This window comes from Bos mutus, chromosome 17, assembly GCF_027580195.1.
Source record: "Bos mutus isolate GX-2022 chromosome 17, NWIPB_WYAK_1.1, whole genome shotgun sequence".
Taxonomy (NCBI): domain Eukaryota; kingdom Metazoa; phylum Chordata; class Mammalia; order Artiodactyla; family Bovidae; genus Bos; species Bos mutus.
The window spans coordinates 2,417,521-2,435,871 of NC_091633.1; the positions used below are offsets into that span (position 1 = coordinate 2,417,521).

The 18,351-nt window shown below is 49.1% G+C and overlaps 1 protein-coding gene across 5 annotated transcripts in view; it reads right to left on the minus strand.

Annotated features, from left to right (window-relative positions):
- Window positions 1-18,351, minus strand: part of DEPDC5 (DEP domain containing 5, GATOR1 subcomplex subunit) — a 72,459-nt gene that overhangs the window by 33,212 nt on the left and 20,896 nt on the right. For 2 of the 5 annotated variants that reach the window (XM_070385811.1, XM_070385813.1), the window contains exons 15-28: window positions 17,567-17,701; window positions 16,773-16,834; window positions 16,561-16,634; window positions 15,728-15,797; window positions 15,496-15,532; window positions 14,506-14,626; window positions 11,769-11,989; window positions 10,383-10,586; window positions 9,502-9,637; window positions 8,206-8,303; window positions 6,515-6,580; window positions 3,248-3,431; window positions 2,937-3,097; window positions 77-194 (exon numbers count right to left, since the gene is read on the minus strand). In XM_070385811.1, coding sequence (XP_070241912.1) covers window positions 77-194; window positions 2,937-3,097; window positions 3,248-3,431; window positions 6,515-6,580; window positions 8,206-8,303; window positions 9,502-9,637; window positions 10,383-10,586; window positions 11,769-11,989; window positions 14,506-14,626; window positions 15,496-15,532; window positions 15,728-15,797; window positions 16,561-16,634; window positions 16,773-16,834; window positions 17,567-17,701 — 1,687 coding nt within the window. Of the gene's footprint in view, window positions 1-76; window positions 195-2,936; window positions 3,098-3,247; window positions 3,432-6,514; window positions 6,581-8,205; window positions 8,304-9,501; window positions 9,638-10,382; window positions 10,587-11,768; window positions 11,990-14,505; window positions 14,627-15,495; window positions 15,533-15,727; window positions 15,798-16,560; window positions 16,635-16,772; window positions 16,835-17,566; window positions 17,702-18,351 lie in introns of those variants that run through there. The other 3 variants (XM_070385814.1, XM_070385812.1, XM_070385815.1) reach the window with 2 other exon arrangements.

Below are 18,351 nucleotides of genomic sequence, written 5' to 3' on the forward strand. Positions count from 1 at the left end.
ATGTGTTATAAACATCGCTTGGTAGGTAGACATGATCTAGGACAGAAGCTGAAAATGTTAAACCCCCAGGACTCACTTGGGAAGGTAGCGGGTCACTGTGATCATCTTGTCTTTCAGTGTGACTTTGTGGAAGGTTCTGCCCATGCTCAGCCAGTACTGGTCTTCCTCTTCCGGGCGGTTTCGGGACACAAGGCCTAATAAGGAAAAGAAGAATTTCCTCCATCTGGTTGAGGGTCCTCCCTTTAAAAGGCAATTGCTTCTCTTCCACATAGATTCAGAAAAGGAGAGACAAAAGAGGCAACACTTTCAGTTTGACAATTTCGTGGAAAAGAAATAACTCTTGGTTGGAAAAAAAAAAAAGTCCTGAAGGTGGAAGATTTTTCTGTTACTGAGCCAGCCAGCAGGGGGTTGGAGTCGGGGGTACCGACAGCATCTGGATGATACACTTGAGGCTGAACGACCTGATGCCTCGTCCTCTGTGAAGGGAAGTTCTAAGCTGGATGTTAACTGACTAAAATGGAACTCCACCCTTCTCAGGCACGAGCTGCCCCCTGGCATCTGAGACCCTCGCCCCTGGGGCAGCCAACCCAGCCCATGACGCCCACTCTGCTACACCATGTTTCAGACGTAAAGGATCACTTATTGGGAACTGCCGTGGCAGTTCAGTGGTTAAGACTCTGTGCTTCCACTGCAGAGGACATGGGTTCAATTCCTGGTCGGGGAACTAAGATCCCACATGCAGTGCAGCCAAAAAAACAAAAGAACCACTTATTTATTTGCTCAAATTTCCTTCTCCAAACATCTGCTCCTGTTGTTTCTTCTGCCTTCTCTTCCATCTCATCTCTGCCTTCTCACCATCAAATTCCTAAAGATTGTTTAAGGTCACCATCAAGTGCCACCTTCTTCAGAAAGCTATCAGACCTCATCAATGGTGAATTCTACCCTGGATATAGCTCCTTGTGTGTGTGGGTCTCACTCCCGACAAAGTAAAAGTTCCAGGAGGCCAGGGCCCAAATCTTGTTCATCTTTGTATTTTCAGTAGCACCTTATAAAATGCCTGTTCAGGGAAAAGGCAACCTGGATGGGACCACTAACATGGAAAGGGAATTCATACCACTGTGTTTAGGATAAGAACAAAATCCTTCACATGGTCTGTGCAGCTTGGGTGTCCTGATGTCTCTGGCCATGTTGCTGGCTTACTCGTGGTACTCCCCACACTTGTCTTTTAGGTGCCTGGAAAGTCTCACGAGGCCTTTGCACACACTAATCCTGCTGCCTAGCATGCTCTGCCCTCCACTCCTCTCCTCTCACACTAAAAACTCCTGCGTGTGTTTCAGGTCGCAGCTCAAACATCACCTCCTCAAAGAAGCTGCCCCTGACTCTCCAGACCAAATCCAATCCCATATTAAATACTCTCGGGCAAGCATTTTGATTTTTCCGTCATGGTCTTTATCATAACATGGCATTGTATTTCATAGTTTGACTAATGTTATTTTGTCCTATAGAGCAGGAGCTTCAGAAATACTAATGAATGAATGAGTGAATGAATGAATGAGTGAACTAATGAAATAATGAGTGAATGAATGAGTGACATAAAATGAGTGAACTAATGAATGAATGAGTGAACTAATGAAATAATGAGTGAATGAATGAGTGACATAATAAAATGAGTGAACTAATGAAATAATGAATTAATGAAATAAGGAATGAATGAATAAAATGAGTGAGTGAAATAATGAATGAATGTGTGCAATAATGAATGCATGACATAATGAGTGAATGAACACTGTCGTAAGTTCATAGACCCATGCTGTCCTATACCAGGCACGGTTGCTTCCATGGTGGAAGAGAATAAGATGAAGCTGAAGTTATCCTAGCAATCAGAAAGGTTATTAGTAGAGTCTATAATATGAGAAGGCGGCATCACGTGATGCATATCACAAGAGGCTTTTAGAAAAAACCCAGAGGAACCCAAAGCTTCATGCTGAACAATGGGCCCTGGACGCAAGGACCACTAAGCCTCCATTGACAGGTCCATGCTTCTTTGATCCTCTGACTGGAGGAGCTTTAATGGAACCAAAGCTGGCCTGAGGTTTGGTTCTGGCTGTCTAGGGAGCAGGGTGGGGTGCTCACTAGCTACAAGGAGGAAGCAGGGGATGAAGAGATGCTCAGTGATGGCTCCAGGAAGTGACCGCCACTCTCTGGTTCCAGGCCCCCACATGTAATTCTCGCTGCTGGACTTGTTTCAGGGGAGACCTCCAGAGCCCAACTCAAACTCAGCCAGCACCACCGAGTCTCTGTACTCACTAGCCTCTGCCACTCATGGATGACCCATCTTGGCTTCCAGTCACTGAACTGCAATGAGCTGCAGTGACAAGAATAGGGAAGGAGGGGAGAACAAGCATAAACTTCAGGTTCAGGTAACATTAGAGGACCTACTGTGTCAGGCACTGTGCACGAAATAAACCCAGGCCTTTGGGACAGGAATATTCACCCTGTAGTTTGACAGTTCGGCCCCTGCTCAGCCACCTGGGACCCAAGGAACTGCTCAAGCCAGGCTGGAACATTCCTGAACTTAGGCATACCCTCTTCCTTAAAAGGAGAGCTGGAGATTAAAGAGAGTTTTAAGATAAGTCTGAACTTGGAGGAGACGTTAATTCTTGTATAAAGTGAAAATTTTAAGGGAAAAAAAAATGGGTAAGCAATATAGCAGAGAATATCTGTATAAATATGCCATTATATAGATGCATTAATATGTTATTATCAGTATACATAAACATATGAATATATATACATAAACATATAAAATTACTAGATCAAAAAAAATGTGTGTTGAAAAACAATGACTTTAAGTGTATGTATTCCCTACTATCTTAAGAACTTGTTTCCACAAATTGAATAGAGGAGAAAACTCAGGGTCTGCAGTGGAACCTCACCCCGGCTGTAGAGCGGGCTGCTGCTGAGTGGCGGCGGGCCAGCAGGGCTGGGCTTCTGTGCGCGGGGCTGAACGATGATCTGGTAACCCTGCATGAGCCGCTGGCAGATGAACTCTTCAAATACCTGCTGGGCCGTCATCTGCACGCCCTCCTCATCCCTCCTGAAAAGACAGGACATGCCAGGAGCACAGTGAGAGAGTTCCCAGTCCCCAGCTCCATCCCCGTGAGCCCTTCCGTGGTGGTACGTGAAACTGAAGGTTTGCAAACCAGTCTTGGGAGAAGCAAAAGCCAGGCACCTCTCTGTCACCGACCTGTCGATGTCAGCCTCCGGGAGGAGATCGTAGCAGCCCTCCGTGTAGTCATTCTGTAGGCCCTGGCGGTCGGGGAAGTAGTCCGTGGTGAGGGGGAGGCACGCGGGAGTCGTGAGTGACTTCCAGTCCACACCAACTGTGCAACAGAAGCCTGGCACTACAGGGGGAGCAGACAGCGTCAGAACTGCCTCGTGTGAACAGGGAGGAAGGTAGTGAGGTCACCAGGCAGGTGTGGGATGTGGGTGGGGAGTGGGGGGGAGAAGGGCAGTGTGATAGGTGATCAAATTGCCAGGAAAGGGAGGGAGAGAGAAAGGGAGGGGGGAGGGAGAAAGAGAGAGAAACAGAGGCTGTTAGACAACGCAGTGCTTATCCGACCCCACCATGCAAATGGGAGTCGCAGCTGACACTTTTCATTTTCTGCTGATCGTGAGCTGCAGCCGTGAGTCCAGTGAGGTTACGGCAGGGGCAGGCCAGGCAGAGTTACACATCGAAGCAAATCAATGTCCTGAGAGCAGAAGAGAGGCTCAGGCCAGGAGCCTCCCGGAGGCGGCGGAGGGGCCAGGTGGGGAGGAGAGGGGGGTGCAGCTGATTCTGGAGGGAACAGCACAGGGGAGCAGAACTCAGGATTGAAAAGTAAGTCACAGATCCATCAGGGCAGGAAGAGGAGTCAAGGGAGGACGTCTGGGAAAGTTACGAGGCTGGAACTTTAGGAGCCGGAGTTTAACAATCTAGAGATGAGAGCTGTCATGGCAGAGTGGGCCTGACCCTCTGGGTCGGACAGAGATCACCTGCGCTTTGGTGAAGCAGGGCTTCCCCACCTCAGGGCATGAGACCTACTCTGGTCAGGATAATTCTGTCATGGGGGGTGGTCCTGGGCACTGCAGGATGTGAGCAGCCTCCCGGTCCCTACTCACTAGATGCCAGTGGCATCGCCTGGTTGTAAAAACCAATGGTGTCTGCAGACACGGCCACATGTGCCCCGATGAGCAGAATATTCCTTGCTGAGAATAACTGAGTTAACGCAGGGGGGCAGTCAGCTTCTTCAGTCAAGTAAGTGAACACTGTTTTTCAAATCTCCATACAAGGGAACAACTAGAAGCAGATAAACTCCTCGCTTCAGGCTCTGTGTCCCCAGCGAGACCCTCACACGCCTCATCTCCCATGGCTCCTCGGCCTTGCGCCCGCTGTCCCCGACACCCCTCCTCTGAGCAGGTGTGGTGCCATCATCAACCCCTTTAAACACCTGGCCGAGCTGAATCCCCCCAAGGTCACAGGACCAGAAGCCTCTCTGCTCAGGGATCTTTCCTCCTTAAAGTGACCAACGTGCCCCCAGGAAAAGAGTGTCCCTGAGCCTGGGGGCCAGGGGCCAGGAAGACTTTCGAGCTGAGTCCCAGGGGGAAACATGCCCAGCGTGCAGCCACAAGGCTTTGGGGAAGATGACCTGACCTGCAACAAGCCTAACTCCATGGTCTCCACTCCAGGTCCCGGGTGACTTCTGGTTGGTTGGTCTGAATTTTATTTTATTGTGGTAAGAGCACTTAACTTGAGATCTACCACCTTAACAAATTTTAAGTGTACAATTCAGTATGCTTAAATTTGGGACAGTGCCATGCGGCAGGCCTCTAGAGACCTTACTCACCTCACAAGGACTGAAGTTTTACACCCACCAACTGGCAACACCCCGCACCCTGGCCCCCTTCCCCTGGGACCCTGGCAACCACCTCTGCGCTCTCTGAGTCTATGAGTCTGACTCTATACAGGCCTTGTTAACTCCTTAATACCCCAAGAACTCAAAACACAGCGAGAGGGAAGCAGGGGAGGGACAGGAATGGATTGGGAGTCTGGCGTTAGCAGATGCAAACTGACATTTAGAATGGATCAACAGCAAGGTCCTCATGTATAGCACGGGGAACTATATTACATATCCTGTAATAAGCCATGATGAAAAAGAATATAAAGAAAAGAATGTATATATGTGTATAACTGAGTCATTTGGACGTACAGCAGAGTCGCACAACATTGTAAACCAACTACACTTCAATAAAAAACAAAAACAAAAGACCCAGTCCACAGCATCCTAGTTAGCACCCCAACTTCCCATATGGCAAACGAGGGTGAGTTTGTGTGAGCTTCCGGGTTAGAATCAGCAGCAGAAGGTGGGCGCCAAATGGAGGCCCCAAGGGGCGGCCGGAAGTGCAAGGCCCTCTGCTGCTGTGCCTTCTCACCGTCCTGGCCCTTGCCAGTTCCTTGACCCTTGGCACTAGAAAAACCTTTTAGAAACAGGGTCCACGGGCACACATGGAGACTTCAAACCCTGTGGTGAGAAAAGCCCCCAGTTCTTAGCTGGGTGCTGCTGCTGTTTCCCTGGGTAAAGAGTCTGGGTGGCGTCTTTTCCACCTCCAGTACCTCCAGGCCCTGCCAAAGCCTCTGAGGTGGTTCCAGCTCAGAACCACACAGTGACAAACACAGATGACAAAATCCAGCGCTGGGCTTGCAGAGGAGAAACAGGCTCATCTATTCAAGGCTGGCAGCTTTCTAGAAAATAATCAATCTGCCAACTATTCTTTGGAATATATTCCAAGGATCTGAACCAAGAGAAAAAAATACACCCACGGCACCATGCATTCATTATATACTATTAAAAAAAAAAAACTAGAAATCACCCAAATGGCCACCAATAGACATGATTATCCAAATCACAATATAGTAACATGTTTGATATTGACATGAAAAATGACTAGCATGCCAGACCTGGAGAACCAGTGCAATGATTGCTAAGTTACTTAAAAGTGGGGACAAAAAAGATTTGGTGATGTACATACATCCATTGGTCACAGTGAGGTAAAGCAATGTTGATCAAGCAGTAGAGTTTCTTTTTCTGGTCTTTTGCTATTGCTGATATTTAGATGTTCAGCTATTTCAACAGACAAGGATGATCAATGTAAATGCAACCCAGACACACACTTCCAACTGCAGGGATGTAAACAGCTTCAGGTCTTATTCCTTCTGACTTCTCCCCACAGCCACTGTTAGGCATCTCAGAGCCAAGGCCAGCGCCGGGAATATGGCCACCCTTCCCGTGTGGCCTCCCCGCCGCTCCCTTTCCATCAGAGAAGCTACAGACTCTCCCTCACCACACTGCCTTCCCGCACCTGAGACGTGAACGTCCAGGCTGTTCTCCCCCAAACAGGGCTCCCTCTTGCTCCCCCTCAGTGCCCTGACCATCCACCCACATCCCGCCTCCCTCCATCAGTCGCCCCCTCTTACTTGGGTCTGGGGAGGTAGACACACTGTCCTCTGGAGAATCCTTATTCTGCGTCCGAGGATTCACATCTATGGAAAGATAAAAAGAGTCTGTTTCAGTGAGGCTCATTTTGCAAAAAAGTTCTGACCAGTTATAGTTTTAAAAAAGAGAGAGAGAGAGAACCTTCCACACCAGTCATTAAATTAGGATTTCTCTGAAACTTCCCTCTTTTCTCCAGAGCAGATTTTATAGTTCCAAGACTCATCTTCTGAAGAATCAATGGGTCTACGAGAGCTGCCTCCCCCAGGCCCAGAATCACACTCCATGTCCACCCTGGGAAAATCCTGAAGCAGTTACCACCCGAACCCATGGTTCTCCCGCTTCAGGTCGCCAGGAAACTCGCTCTAAGCATCACTAGCTGAATCCACTCGTGACTGGAGGCAAACTTTATTAACTAATTTTATAAAATTTCAATTCCGTTGTCTTCCTCAAGTCAAGTTTCAGAAAGGCAAGTTAACTTACAGAAAACGAAGACATGAAATAGTAACTTCATTGTTTCTTTCAATTTTACTGTTTCTCGTATTCATTTGGTATACCATCTATCCTTTGAGGCTTTCCAAAATCTGCCACCCATCTAAACTCATGTTCCCCTATCCCTGTAAAGGCTCTCTGAATAGTGCAGAAATCAGAAACAGCAGCCAATGCAGGAGACATAAGAGAGGCGAGTTTGATCCCCGGGTCAGGAAGACCCCCTGGAGGAGGGCAGGGCAACCCACTCCAGTACTCTTGCCTGGAGGATCCCATGGATAGAGGAGCCTGGCGGGCTACAGTCCACGGGGTCGCAAAGAGTTGGACACGACTGAGCGCAGAAACAGCAGGACAGCTGGCTGCTGGCTGGAGAGACCAGGATAACACCTCCACATCTCTGGGTGTTAAGTTGCTACGTGTATAAAATGTATTGAATGACTTACCCCCTACAGGAATGATCAGATAACAAGTGCTTCCAAAAAGCATAAAGCCTGTATCAATCAATAAAAGCTCCTACCCTCCCTGCACTTAGAATCCCTCACCTTCTAACTCTCCTCCTGACCAAATACCACCCCTTCGCATCTGAGGTGCCTATCCACTTCTGTAAGCCAGTGGTCCTCAAACTTTTTGGCCCCAGGGACTAGTTTTGTGGAAGACCCTCTTTCCACGGATGGGGAGGGAGGGGGGCGGTCCTGAGACGATTCAGCATATTGCATTCATTGTGTGCTTTATCTCCATTACATCAGCTCCACCTCAGGCCATCGGGCACTAGATCCCAGAGGTTGGGGACCCCTGCTTAAGCGACAAGGCCACCCTTCTCTTCTCCAGTCTCAAACCACACTGCTCCCTCTGGGTCTCTGATCATTTTTATGGGGGGGGGGTCCCCTTCCACATATAATTGAAAGCTTCCAGGCCTGGTGCGGCCCTCAATAGTGATCTCATAAGCAGCCCTCAATCACGACTCACTGACAGACCAATGATAAATGTGTTCCTGACCAACATGTTCTCAGCTAAAAACGTAACGTGCAGCCCATTTATAATTCCATGCATTATTAGAAGCACAGCTTCTAAATAGGTCACCCGAAATTGTGGCTGAAATGATCCCAAAATAGACATGGCCCTGCTTTTCCATCCCCATGTCGCTCCCGGGGGTGGGCCTGCTCAGAGCGTCTCCTGGGCGGGTTACCTGCACCACTGCCACGGAGCAGGCTGACCGAGAGCTCCTCCGTCCCAGCGAAGCTCAAGAAGGACGTGCCGTCGCCGGGCTGGCGGGAAGTGCTGTGCCTGCAGAGAACAAACAGAGCCCAGCCGCCTAGCTTAATGTGGATCATCACCTCTTTTATCCTGCTCACCCTGTCTCTGGGGGGTTTTCATCAAAAACAGGCCTGAACGTTCAGCCACATGGGCTGGCAAACACTGAGATCCACATCGCAGCTGCCAGGCTTCGGGATTCAGAGCGCATGCCAGCTCTAGACTCTCACCCTGGCACCCCAGCTGCATCCCCATCACCATGCCAGATGCCTGCCCTCTCCATCCTAAGCCTGCCCCTGCTGATACCCCCAGCGGGACGTGAGGTGCTTCAACAGAGGTATCACGTTAAGCCGGTAAAGAGGGTCACGCCCTGCTTGTGTCCCACATCCAGCCCATGGGATGCTGGGACGGCTGGAAAGGGGCCAAAGATTGCACCTTGCAAGAGTAACACATCACAGAAGACCCAGTATAGCCTGGGCTAGAGCACGTCAAGGGTTAAATGACTTTCTTCCTAGGCTGACTCTCTCTGGATGCCTTGTAACACATTTAGAACCCCGGTTCAAAAAGACTTGTTTCTATAAACACAGGCCTTGGTCTCCATTGTTCTAACTTATTTACTTTTTATCAAGCAAAATTTTAATAATATAGAAATATGTAATAGTCTTTGATCAAAAATATCACTTGAAAGTCAGTAGCACCCGTCTCATGATTTGCAATTTGTCAACCACTACTATTAAATAAATTCTTATACAGTGGTTATTTTGAGATCCTCAACAATACAATAAAATATGAAAAATAATTAAAAAGATAAATATTTGCAGTGAAGGCATGACTCTAATTCTTTTGGGATACCTTGCTTTCTGCATTAACCCAACAGTGGGATTCCTCAATGACCAAAACGACAAAAGTCACAGACTGACTGCCCAGAACACACAGCAGGAACCACCCACCCTGGAATTCATTTTCACCCTCGACTGAGGATCAGAAGTAACTCATGTCTGTGGTTGACAAAGCGTGTTTTGAATTAAAGCGGAAGCCAAAGCAAGGGCCTGGGGAACATCTTTGGCAAAAACACCCCAGGCTGTCTGTGTCAACGGGCCCAGGGAAGGGGACTGACAAAGGGTGGTGCTGCAGCCCCACCACGTCCCCGAGTCTCCCGGACGTGACGCGTCATGGGCAGCCCGTTCCGCCAATACCCCGGCACCTCCCAGAGCCCCAGGCCCAGCCTCACCTGCCGGCAGCCTCGTGGTATGCCAGCTCCAGCAGCTCCGCGGAGGAATGGGTCAGGTCCCTCTGCCCGCTGCCCTGCAGCTCTGCCATATTCTGTCGGGTCTGGTGATGGATCTGAATGGCCTCTCCCGACGGTCCTATCCAGACAGAGACCCACTGACCATCGTCCCCCCAGAAGCCAGAGCCACACTCTACCTCACACTGTCTCTCTTCCTGCTGCTAGGACACGAGCGCTGGAGAGGCTGAAAGGCAACCACAGCACAGAGGAGCATCATGTCCTCAACCCTCTGGCTCCCAGACGGGACGTCGCCTTCTCTGAGCGAGGCTTGTCCTCCTGTGAGGCCTCAGCCTAAGAATATTGCAGGGACCTCCCCGGTGGTGCAGGGGATAAGAATCCGCCTGCCAGTACAGGGGACGCAGGTTCAGGCTCTGCTCTGGGAAGACCCCACATGCCTTGCAGCAACTAATCCTGCATGCCACAACTACTGACCCCATGCTCTAGAGCCTGAGAGCCACAAAGTTAATTCACCAAAATGAGAAGCCCGCACGCTGCCAACTAGAGAGTAGCCCCCACTCACCACAACTAGAGAAAGCCTGCGTATAACGATGAAGACCCAACACAGCCAAAAATAATAAAAGAAAGAAAGAATATTGTGGGAGCCTTTGTTTCACACACATCAAGTGAGATACAGTAGAGAAAGACAACAGCATAGGAGGCAGGGGCTCCTCCCAGGAACAAGTCAGACAAGAAGAACACATGTGGCTGTCCCTGCCTCCAGGTGCAGAGAAGGATGACATCTCTGACTGAGGCCAAGCAGGGACGGGTGCTGAGGGCCAGGACTGGGAGTTCCTGGCCAGGGCTCTTTCCCAAGAAAAACTTACCCACGGGGAAAGTGTGCATCCAGCGCCTCCTGTTGGACGTGAGCTTCATGGGCATCCGTGAGGGCGCAAAGGGGTTAATCAGTGCCCGCTGGGGCGTGTACCCCCCGGGGCGGACATGCAGCATGGACTCTGCGCTGCCCACGTGGAACCTGCCCGGTGCGCTGGAATCCCGCTGTGGTGGCTCCATCATGTTCTCCAGGACGTCTGCCAGTTACCGTGGGGATGAGGGGGGAGCATAGAGAGAAAGCACAGGGTCACGGGGAAAGCAGGACTAGGCAGGAGAGCCTCTGAGGCTGACAAGGACCTTGGAGGGTGTACATGTGAGGGAAATGAGGGAAATCGCCAAATTATAGAGAAATGAAATACTGGGTTTGTTTACTTTTTAAACACTTAAGAGAAGGAGGTTCTGGTCCCTAAAGTACTAGCCTAGTGAAGCTACACCCAAAGCCAATGGAGAGGACCACACATTGCCTGGATACCCTGGACTCTGAGCTGGATGCAATGACTCCATGGAGCTGTCTCCTCTGGGGATGGGGTGGGTGTATTCTGTATACGGGAGGAACAATACAGGTAGGTATTTGGTGACCAGAAGGGGGGACCCTGGCAGAGACAGCAATGTGTTCAGTTCACTAGACCCATTTGATTTTCCTCTGAGGCTCACAAGGAGAGGGCAGTTTCCGGCCCCTTTGCACTGGGGCCACAGAACAGTTCCAGTCAGCAGAGCACAGGCAGAAGTGACCTGTTCCACCTGAAGGTCTGGACCACTGACACCTCCACTCATGACCTCCCTTCTCCTCTCCCCTGCTGTAGAAACTCTGGAGACCTGTGTTGATGACCATGGCATCCCGGGATAGAAGGAACCCCAGGCCCTAGGTGACTGGGTGGACAGAAACCCCCTCCCACTGATGCAGAGGCCTGGAACATGAATAAGCAATCAATGTGACTGTGTTTAAAAAAATAATAAATTCATGGGAGGAATAAATGAGGAAATGAGTGTATCCAGCCTTGACCAGGCATGGAGATGGCACGCTATTTAGACCCAATCCGTCCCACCCAATGGCAGACAGGTCCCTAACCTGGGTGGATCAAAGAGTCGAAACCTACAACCAGGTCCCCTGAGGAATGTCGCATGCCCACCAAGCAAACACCCAGGTTAGAAAGTGGGTCCAGGGCCTTCCCTGGTGGCCCAGTGGCTAAGACTGTGTGCTCCCAGTGCAGGGGGCCTGGAGCCGATCCCTGGCCAGAGACCTAGACCACACGTGCCACAACTAAAAGAGATCCGAACAACGAAGACTGAAGTGCCCGAGTGCTGCCGCTAACACCTGACGCAGCCAAATACATAAAGACACAAAAGATTAAAATGGCTGCCCAGCCCTGCCCTCTGACCTCGAGTGCTGGTGTAGCCCAGGGAGCTGCTGACTTCGTACTGGTGCAGGTGGGGGTGAGGGATCACCAGGATGTTGGCGCTCCTGCCCAGCGAGCTGTCGTCAGACGCCTGGCTCCTCACCTCCTCCGTGGGCAGCGTCCGGCCGGGCAGCGAAGGGCTGGATGAAACGTCGCAGGAGCTGGCGCTCTTCCGGCTGTGACTCTCCCGCTCTCGCACAGACCTGGCAGGGGGAAGACCAAGTCACTGTCTCCAGCCCGGGCTACATGGAAGACCAGTAATGATAACCTTCCATGGGATCTCTGGGTGGGAGGTGACGCAGGAGGTACTCTGCCCTGAGCAGCTCCAGGAAGAAACAGGGGAAATGATGGACAGTCCTCCCGTGGCCAGAGTCCTGGGATCAGAGCCTTAGAGAAGCGATCCCTCAGTCTGACGCCACCTCATCCCACCATCAAGCTCAAGTCACGGAAAATGGAGTTTTGACTTGAGGTCACCCAGGAGGAAGCACACAGCACCACCTGAGACATCTCCTGGCATCAGAAATTGAATCTAAATCTCACTGGGCCTCCAGAGACAATCGCCAGTTTACAGGAGACTCAGAGACGACAGGGCAAGTTAAACATAATAAGGGAAATAAAGAGCCAGAGGAAGAAAAAGCAAGACACTCTACAGTCACAGAAAGGACACAAGATGAAAGCCACGTGTGCACCTTCTTCAGATCCCAACCCAAGCAAACTAACCATAAAAACTGCATTTTTGAGACAATTGGGAAGTCTGGAGAGGGACTGGCTATCAGAGGATATTAGCAACCAGTGTGAATTTTGTTACCAGTAACACAGGTACTGTGATCATGTTGGGTTTTGTTTTTTGTTTTTTTAATTATTTGTTAGAGACACACACTGAAATATTTACAGGTTAAAAAAAAAAAGGGTATCTGAGATCTGTTTTAGAATACTCCAACGAAATTTCAAATGTGGGAGAAGTGATAAAACAAGATTGACGACATGCTGATAACTGTTCATTTCACTAGTCTCTGAAAGTTTCCTTAATAAAAGTTAAAAAAAAACAAAACAAAACAGTATGCCCTTATTAAAACATGAAACTCCCTGAGACAGGAGCCTCTGGAAGTGGCAGGAAGAAGGATCAGAAGGAGAGAAGTCCAAGGGAAGCAAAAATTCAGAATGAAAGAGTCAGCAACTGCCCACAGGGCTGCCCCTGTGATACCAGAGCTATTCTCTCTCTACCTGGAAGAGTTTTAAAGTGAGAGCTTAAATGGAGCCTGAAGATAGACCCCAAGGGCAGACTGCACATTTCATTATTCCAACAATAAATATTTGAGCACCAGCACATGCTCAGTCCAGTGGAGGGACACAGCACCGATTAGGGCACGGCCTATGCCCTCGGAACAGTCTGAGTCTCTGGGACATCGGGTCTCGCCATCTTTGGTCAGAAGAAAGAAAACCAAGGATCTTGGACCCTGGACATGTTCTTAGATGCTCAGAAGAAAAGCAGCACCACGCCCTAAGGCAGCACCCATGTGCAGCGAACTGCTGCTAACAGCGCTACCCTGAGCTCTGAGCACTCTCGGGACCAGACATCAGGATGGGATGAGGGGAGTGGACACAAGACGAGCACGTGGCTAACCCTAACCCGTCTGTCATGATGTGAAGAGACAGGGGGTTTTTCCAGCCAGTGGTACTGAGTTACAGCACACTTTCCATACTAAGAAATACAGAAAATAGACTGGCAATGCTTGGTCAACGACGGGGGGAACAAAAAAAAGCTAGAACTCTGTTTCCCACATTCTAAAAACAAATCTACACAAATCACTAAGCATAAAAACTAAGACTATAGGGACTTCCCTGGTGGTCCCGGGGTAAGGGCTCCAGGTTTCCACTGCAAGGAGGTGTGTCGTTTGATCCCTGGGAATCGCGTGCCACAATGTGCAGTCAAAAACAAACAGACAGACAGACAAAAACCAACACTGAGAGAACCAGGAGAAAACATAAAACACACATCCTGGACCTGGGGTGGCTTCCTTACACTAGACCCAGAGATGGCTGTTTTGGTAAATCGAAGCACATCACAATGAAACCCTACTGTGTGACCCAAATACCAGGGAGCAAATTTCAAACACAAGAGTTAGAGAAAGAAAAGTATCTTGCCCTCTGGGAATAATAAACCTAAGAGAAACTCTGGACGCTGGGATCGATCTATTGCTCTATCTAACTTGGTGGCTCAGACGATAAAGAATCTGCCTGCCATGCAGGAGACCTGGGTTTGATCTCTGGGTTGGGAAGATCCCCTGGAGAAGGGAATGGTTACCCACTCCATGATTCTTGCCTGGAGAATCCCATGGACAGAGGAGCCTGGTGGGCTACGGTCTATGGGGTCCCACAGAGTTGGACACGACTGAGTAACTAACACACTTTCACTTTATCTATTAGGGGCTGCTCAGTGAAATGAAGATTCTAGAATTCACAAATTGCTCCTCTTGACTAGAAAAAGCAGAATGCTCTCCTTATTTGCGAACACTTCATTATAGCAAACATAGCTAACCAAACAGCTAGGCCAGAGAACGGGAAAACAGACTCCCTAACGATATACACACTAAGGCTTCCATTTGGCTCATTTTAATTTAAGATATTTTCAAGGTTGCTCTCATGCAGGTCCCTCTGGGGCCTCAGGTTTTCCTAGTTAGTTTCTACGTCCACCCCCAAAGCACATCTGGCAGAGAACCTGCAGGTGCCGAGGCGCTGAGCCCGGGAGGGGCCAGGGAGCCTGAAGACTTGTGCGTCGTAAGCATCGTAATCCACCTGGATGGGAAGGGCATTCTCAGATTCTTTGGGGGTCCCGAGAGCTGAAACACATAAAAAATATCAACTGTCATCAAAACACACTTCAACAAGAGGCCTTTGGATGGTCTTCATCAAAATCTGCAAGGTATAGGTAGGTCATCATCAGCATCTCCACGTGAAAAACAATGAGATAACAACCCATGATCAGGTTGCAAAGATTAAATGATTTTTGCATCAAAATGATAGAGAAATTACTATTTACAAGCACTAAGTAAAGGCCAGATGATGGCACCATTTCTTTCTGTGATCCCATTGTTAAAAAAATAGCATCTTAGTGGGGTGGGGAGTGGGTGGGAGGGAGGCTCAACAGGGAAGGGATTTATGTATCCATACGGCTGATTCGCACTGTTGTACAGCAGAAGCTAACACAACATTGTAAAGCACTTATACTCCAATTAAAAGAATAAAAAAATCAATCATAAAAAATGGCACCTTAATGGATATATTGCAGAAGGAAATGGCAACCCACTCCAGTACTCTTGCCTGGAGAATCCCATGGACAAAGGAGCCTGGTAGGCTACAGTCCATGGGGTCGCAAAGACACGACTGAGCAACTATGCATATATATATATATACACACACACACAATGTGTATCTTTAGTCCTTTAAAACTTTCCACCCCATTCCTATAACCAACCTATGGAAAATAAACACAAGATTTTGAAAAAAAAAAAAAGTTTTGTTATCACCCACTTTGCAGTGGGTGATGACAAAAATATATGCAGTCATTAAGGGACCTTCCAAAGGTCACACAAGGGGAATTCAGGTCCCAAACTTGGCCATGAACTTTTTATTCAACCTCACAAAATCCTGTTGCCATGGCTCAGTTGACTCTTCCTAAAAGTGATGAAAGAAGGAAACAAATACTCACATGTATCACGGCCATTTTTTGCTTTCTCACAGGTGGGCTGTAAAGTTAAACAGATAGTTAATCACTCCTGGAATTTGCCCTGCTGTTTATTTATTCAGTGCAGAAGACTATAAAGTCTTAACATGAATTTCTCAATTTTTACTCATGACCACTGGGGAACAGGGGTATTTTAGGGCCAAAATAACAATATCAGTGACAGTCCCCAAAGGCTCTGCTGGTCAATGAAACCTACCTTCTTTCCTGCCAGTTTAATTCGTGGTGTGAAACTATTACAAAAGAGCTGGCTTTTGGATGTGTAGAAACTGTGAAAGAAACAGACAGGGTCACTCATCTAAACCCCTTTCATTTTTTTTTTAGTTTTTAAAAAAATTTTTGACAGTGCTGCATGGCATGTGGGATCTTACTTCCCCTACCAAGAATCAAACCCATGTCCAATGCAGTGGAAGTGCAGAGTCTTAACCATCAAACCACCAGGGAAGTCCTCAAACCCCCTTCATTCTAAACCTCCAGACACAATTGGAATCCCAGGCATTGATCAGCCCTCCTAGGAACGCTCACTCAGCCCTCACTGATCTTTCCAATTCTAACTTTGCTTTGTAATTACTAGGAAACACTGGTTACGTTTTAAATTATTGTTCTATTCCTTTTCCCCATAAATTGTCTCATGTGTGCTAGTCTTGATTTCTAAGTGGTCTAGAACCTCCTCCTCGAGCTGAAATCAGCAGGAACACCGAGGCCTGGTCCCAGTCAAGAGGAGGCACAGGGAGCTTCCTACAAACAGAGGGGCCCAGGCCCAGCATCAGTCATCTGTGGGCTGTGGGAGTCGGAAACTGGTGTGGAAATAAGTCCTTCAAACTTGGTCTCATGCTTTTCATCACAGACTGTAATTATGTCATGGCCATGGCTTTGCATGTAGAGAGACCTGAAGCAAATATTACAACTTAAAGTTTCCACATTTTCTTGACAAAAGATTTTATGGTAAGAGCTCAACAGGTTTGCAGAAAAAAATGGCAAGGGAGCTAACAGAATCCCTGATCACCTACGGTGAATCTGGCTCTCGCTCACCTGTGGTTTATCCAGTGAGGGATGTTGTAGTCATCCCCCAGACGGGAGTCATGAGGGGCACTCCGATTGTGCAGCTGAAAGGGAACAGAGCATGGACCAGGTGAGCTGGGAAGCAGGCAGGACCTGGAGCCACCCAGCTTCTCCGATTCTCACTATTCAAGACCACCCTGCACCGGAGCCTGGCTTTTAGCAAGCAGTGCGAGATCAGTCACCTTGAACAACGGGACAGCGTGCAGCGGCTGCTCCCCCATGCACACCAGGTCCACACCGATTCCTAAGGAACAAAAGGGAGAGTTGGGGGGTGCGCGTGATTTAAGTGGGGCCAGGGTTCGAGACACAGCTGACGTATCAGCGCTGCCCATGGCAGGTCAGAAGGAAATAGATGCATTCCGTCTTTCTAACTTTCACCAAGTCCCCCTGCAGCTGCCACTAATCAGCGCTTGACAATCCGCCTCTGACTGCCTTGCAGGTTGTGATCTGTCGAGCAGACCACCATGTGGCCATGAACACAGTTTCAAGGCCAGAGAGGAAAGGGAACCCTGCCAGCTCAGTAAAAAGCAAAACAATTCCATCAGTTAACAGTCTCTTTACTGGCCGTCGGGACTCATGTTCCCAATTGTGTCTTGCTGTTGGAACACAAATCAAGCTGGAGGAGGGGCGCAGCTTGGGGACATCACGGAGGGAGTACCAGGTGATGCTCTGGTGCTTCCCAGGACGGGCCGATGGGCACTGGATCCTGGAAACAACCCCAAAGGGGTTCTCCAGCATCAAGTACGTTTGGGACACTCAGGGCGCCAGTTGTGTCCTTTAGAGGCAAGCAAGACACTCTGACACCTTCACACTGGCAACGAGGAACTGTGCCTGACTGTGCATTCCCAAGCCGACCGACCATGGGACTCTTTTCACCACCTGACGTTACTCAGGTCCCCAGTCCCGACACTCAGAGCCCTAAGGCTAAGCTAGGCTGTAAACACAGGGACGCAGGGCAGCGCCCCGGGCGCATTACCGTTATCTATCATCCGCTGCTTGGTCAGGATCATGAGCAGCCGGTCCACCTCGAACACACCCACCCCGGGTGTGATCACCACAGACATCTGCCCGGTTCGGTCAAAGTTGCGGTTGATGTAGTGCTTGTCAAACACTTGAAACAGAGCAAAAAGTCCTCCGGTGAAGATGCTACAGCTTCTCAGAAACCAGCCAATGGCAAGCGCTCCTGTTCTCTCAGACCCAATTCGTCCACATCCCTATCAGAACGCCTGCCACCTCCTGGCCTGAATTCACGTCTGTCCTTCCCCTTCGATGTTAAGAGCTTCTTGTGTACAGCTCTATGTCCCTGTCACCTTCGTTAATCCCCCTCTTCAAGGGCATATACCTAGCTTGTGCAGCCTTGTGTGAGAAGTGAAAGTGTTAGTTGCTCAGTCGTGCCCAACTCTTTATGACCCCATGGACCATAGCCCGCCAGATTCCTCTGTCCATGGGATGTCCCAGGTAAGAATACTGGAGTGGGTTGCTATTTTCTCCTCCAGGGGATCTTTCTGACCCAGGGATAGAACCCATGTCCCCTGCATTGCAGGCAGATTCTTTATTGTCTGAGACACCATGCCCAAATTTCATGTGGTTAATTTAAACCATCCATAAATGGATCTGTATTGCAACTTAGAAGAATCAAATATTAATTAAGACAGTATTCGCTGCTAAATGTTACATGGCAGCCTGGAGGAGTGGCGAGTTTGGGGGAGAATGTATGTGTACGGCCGAGCTCTCTGCTATACATCATGCTATTAACAATGG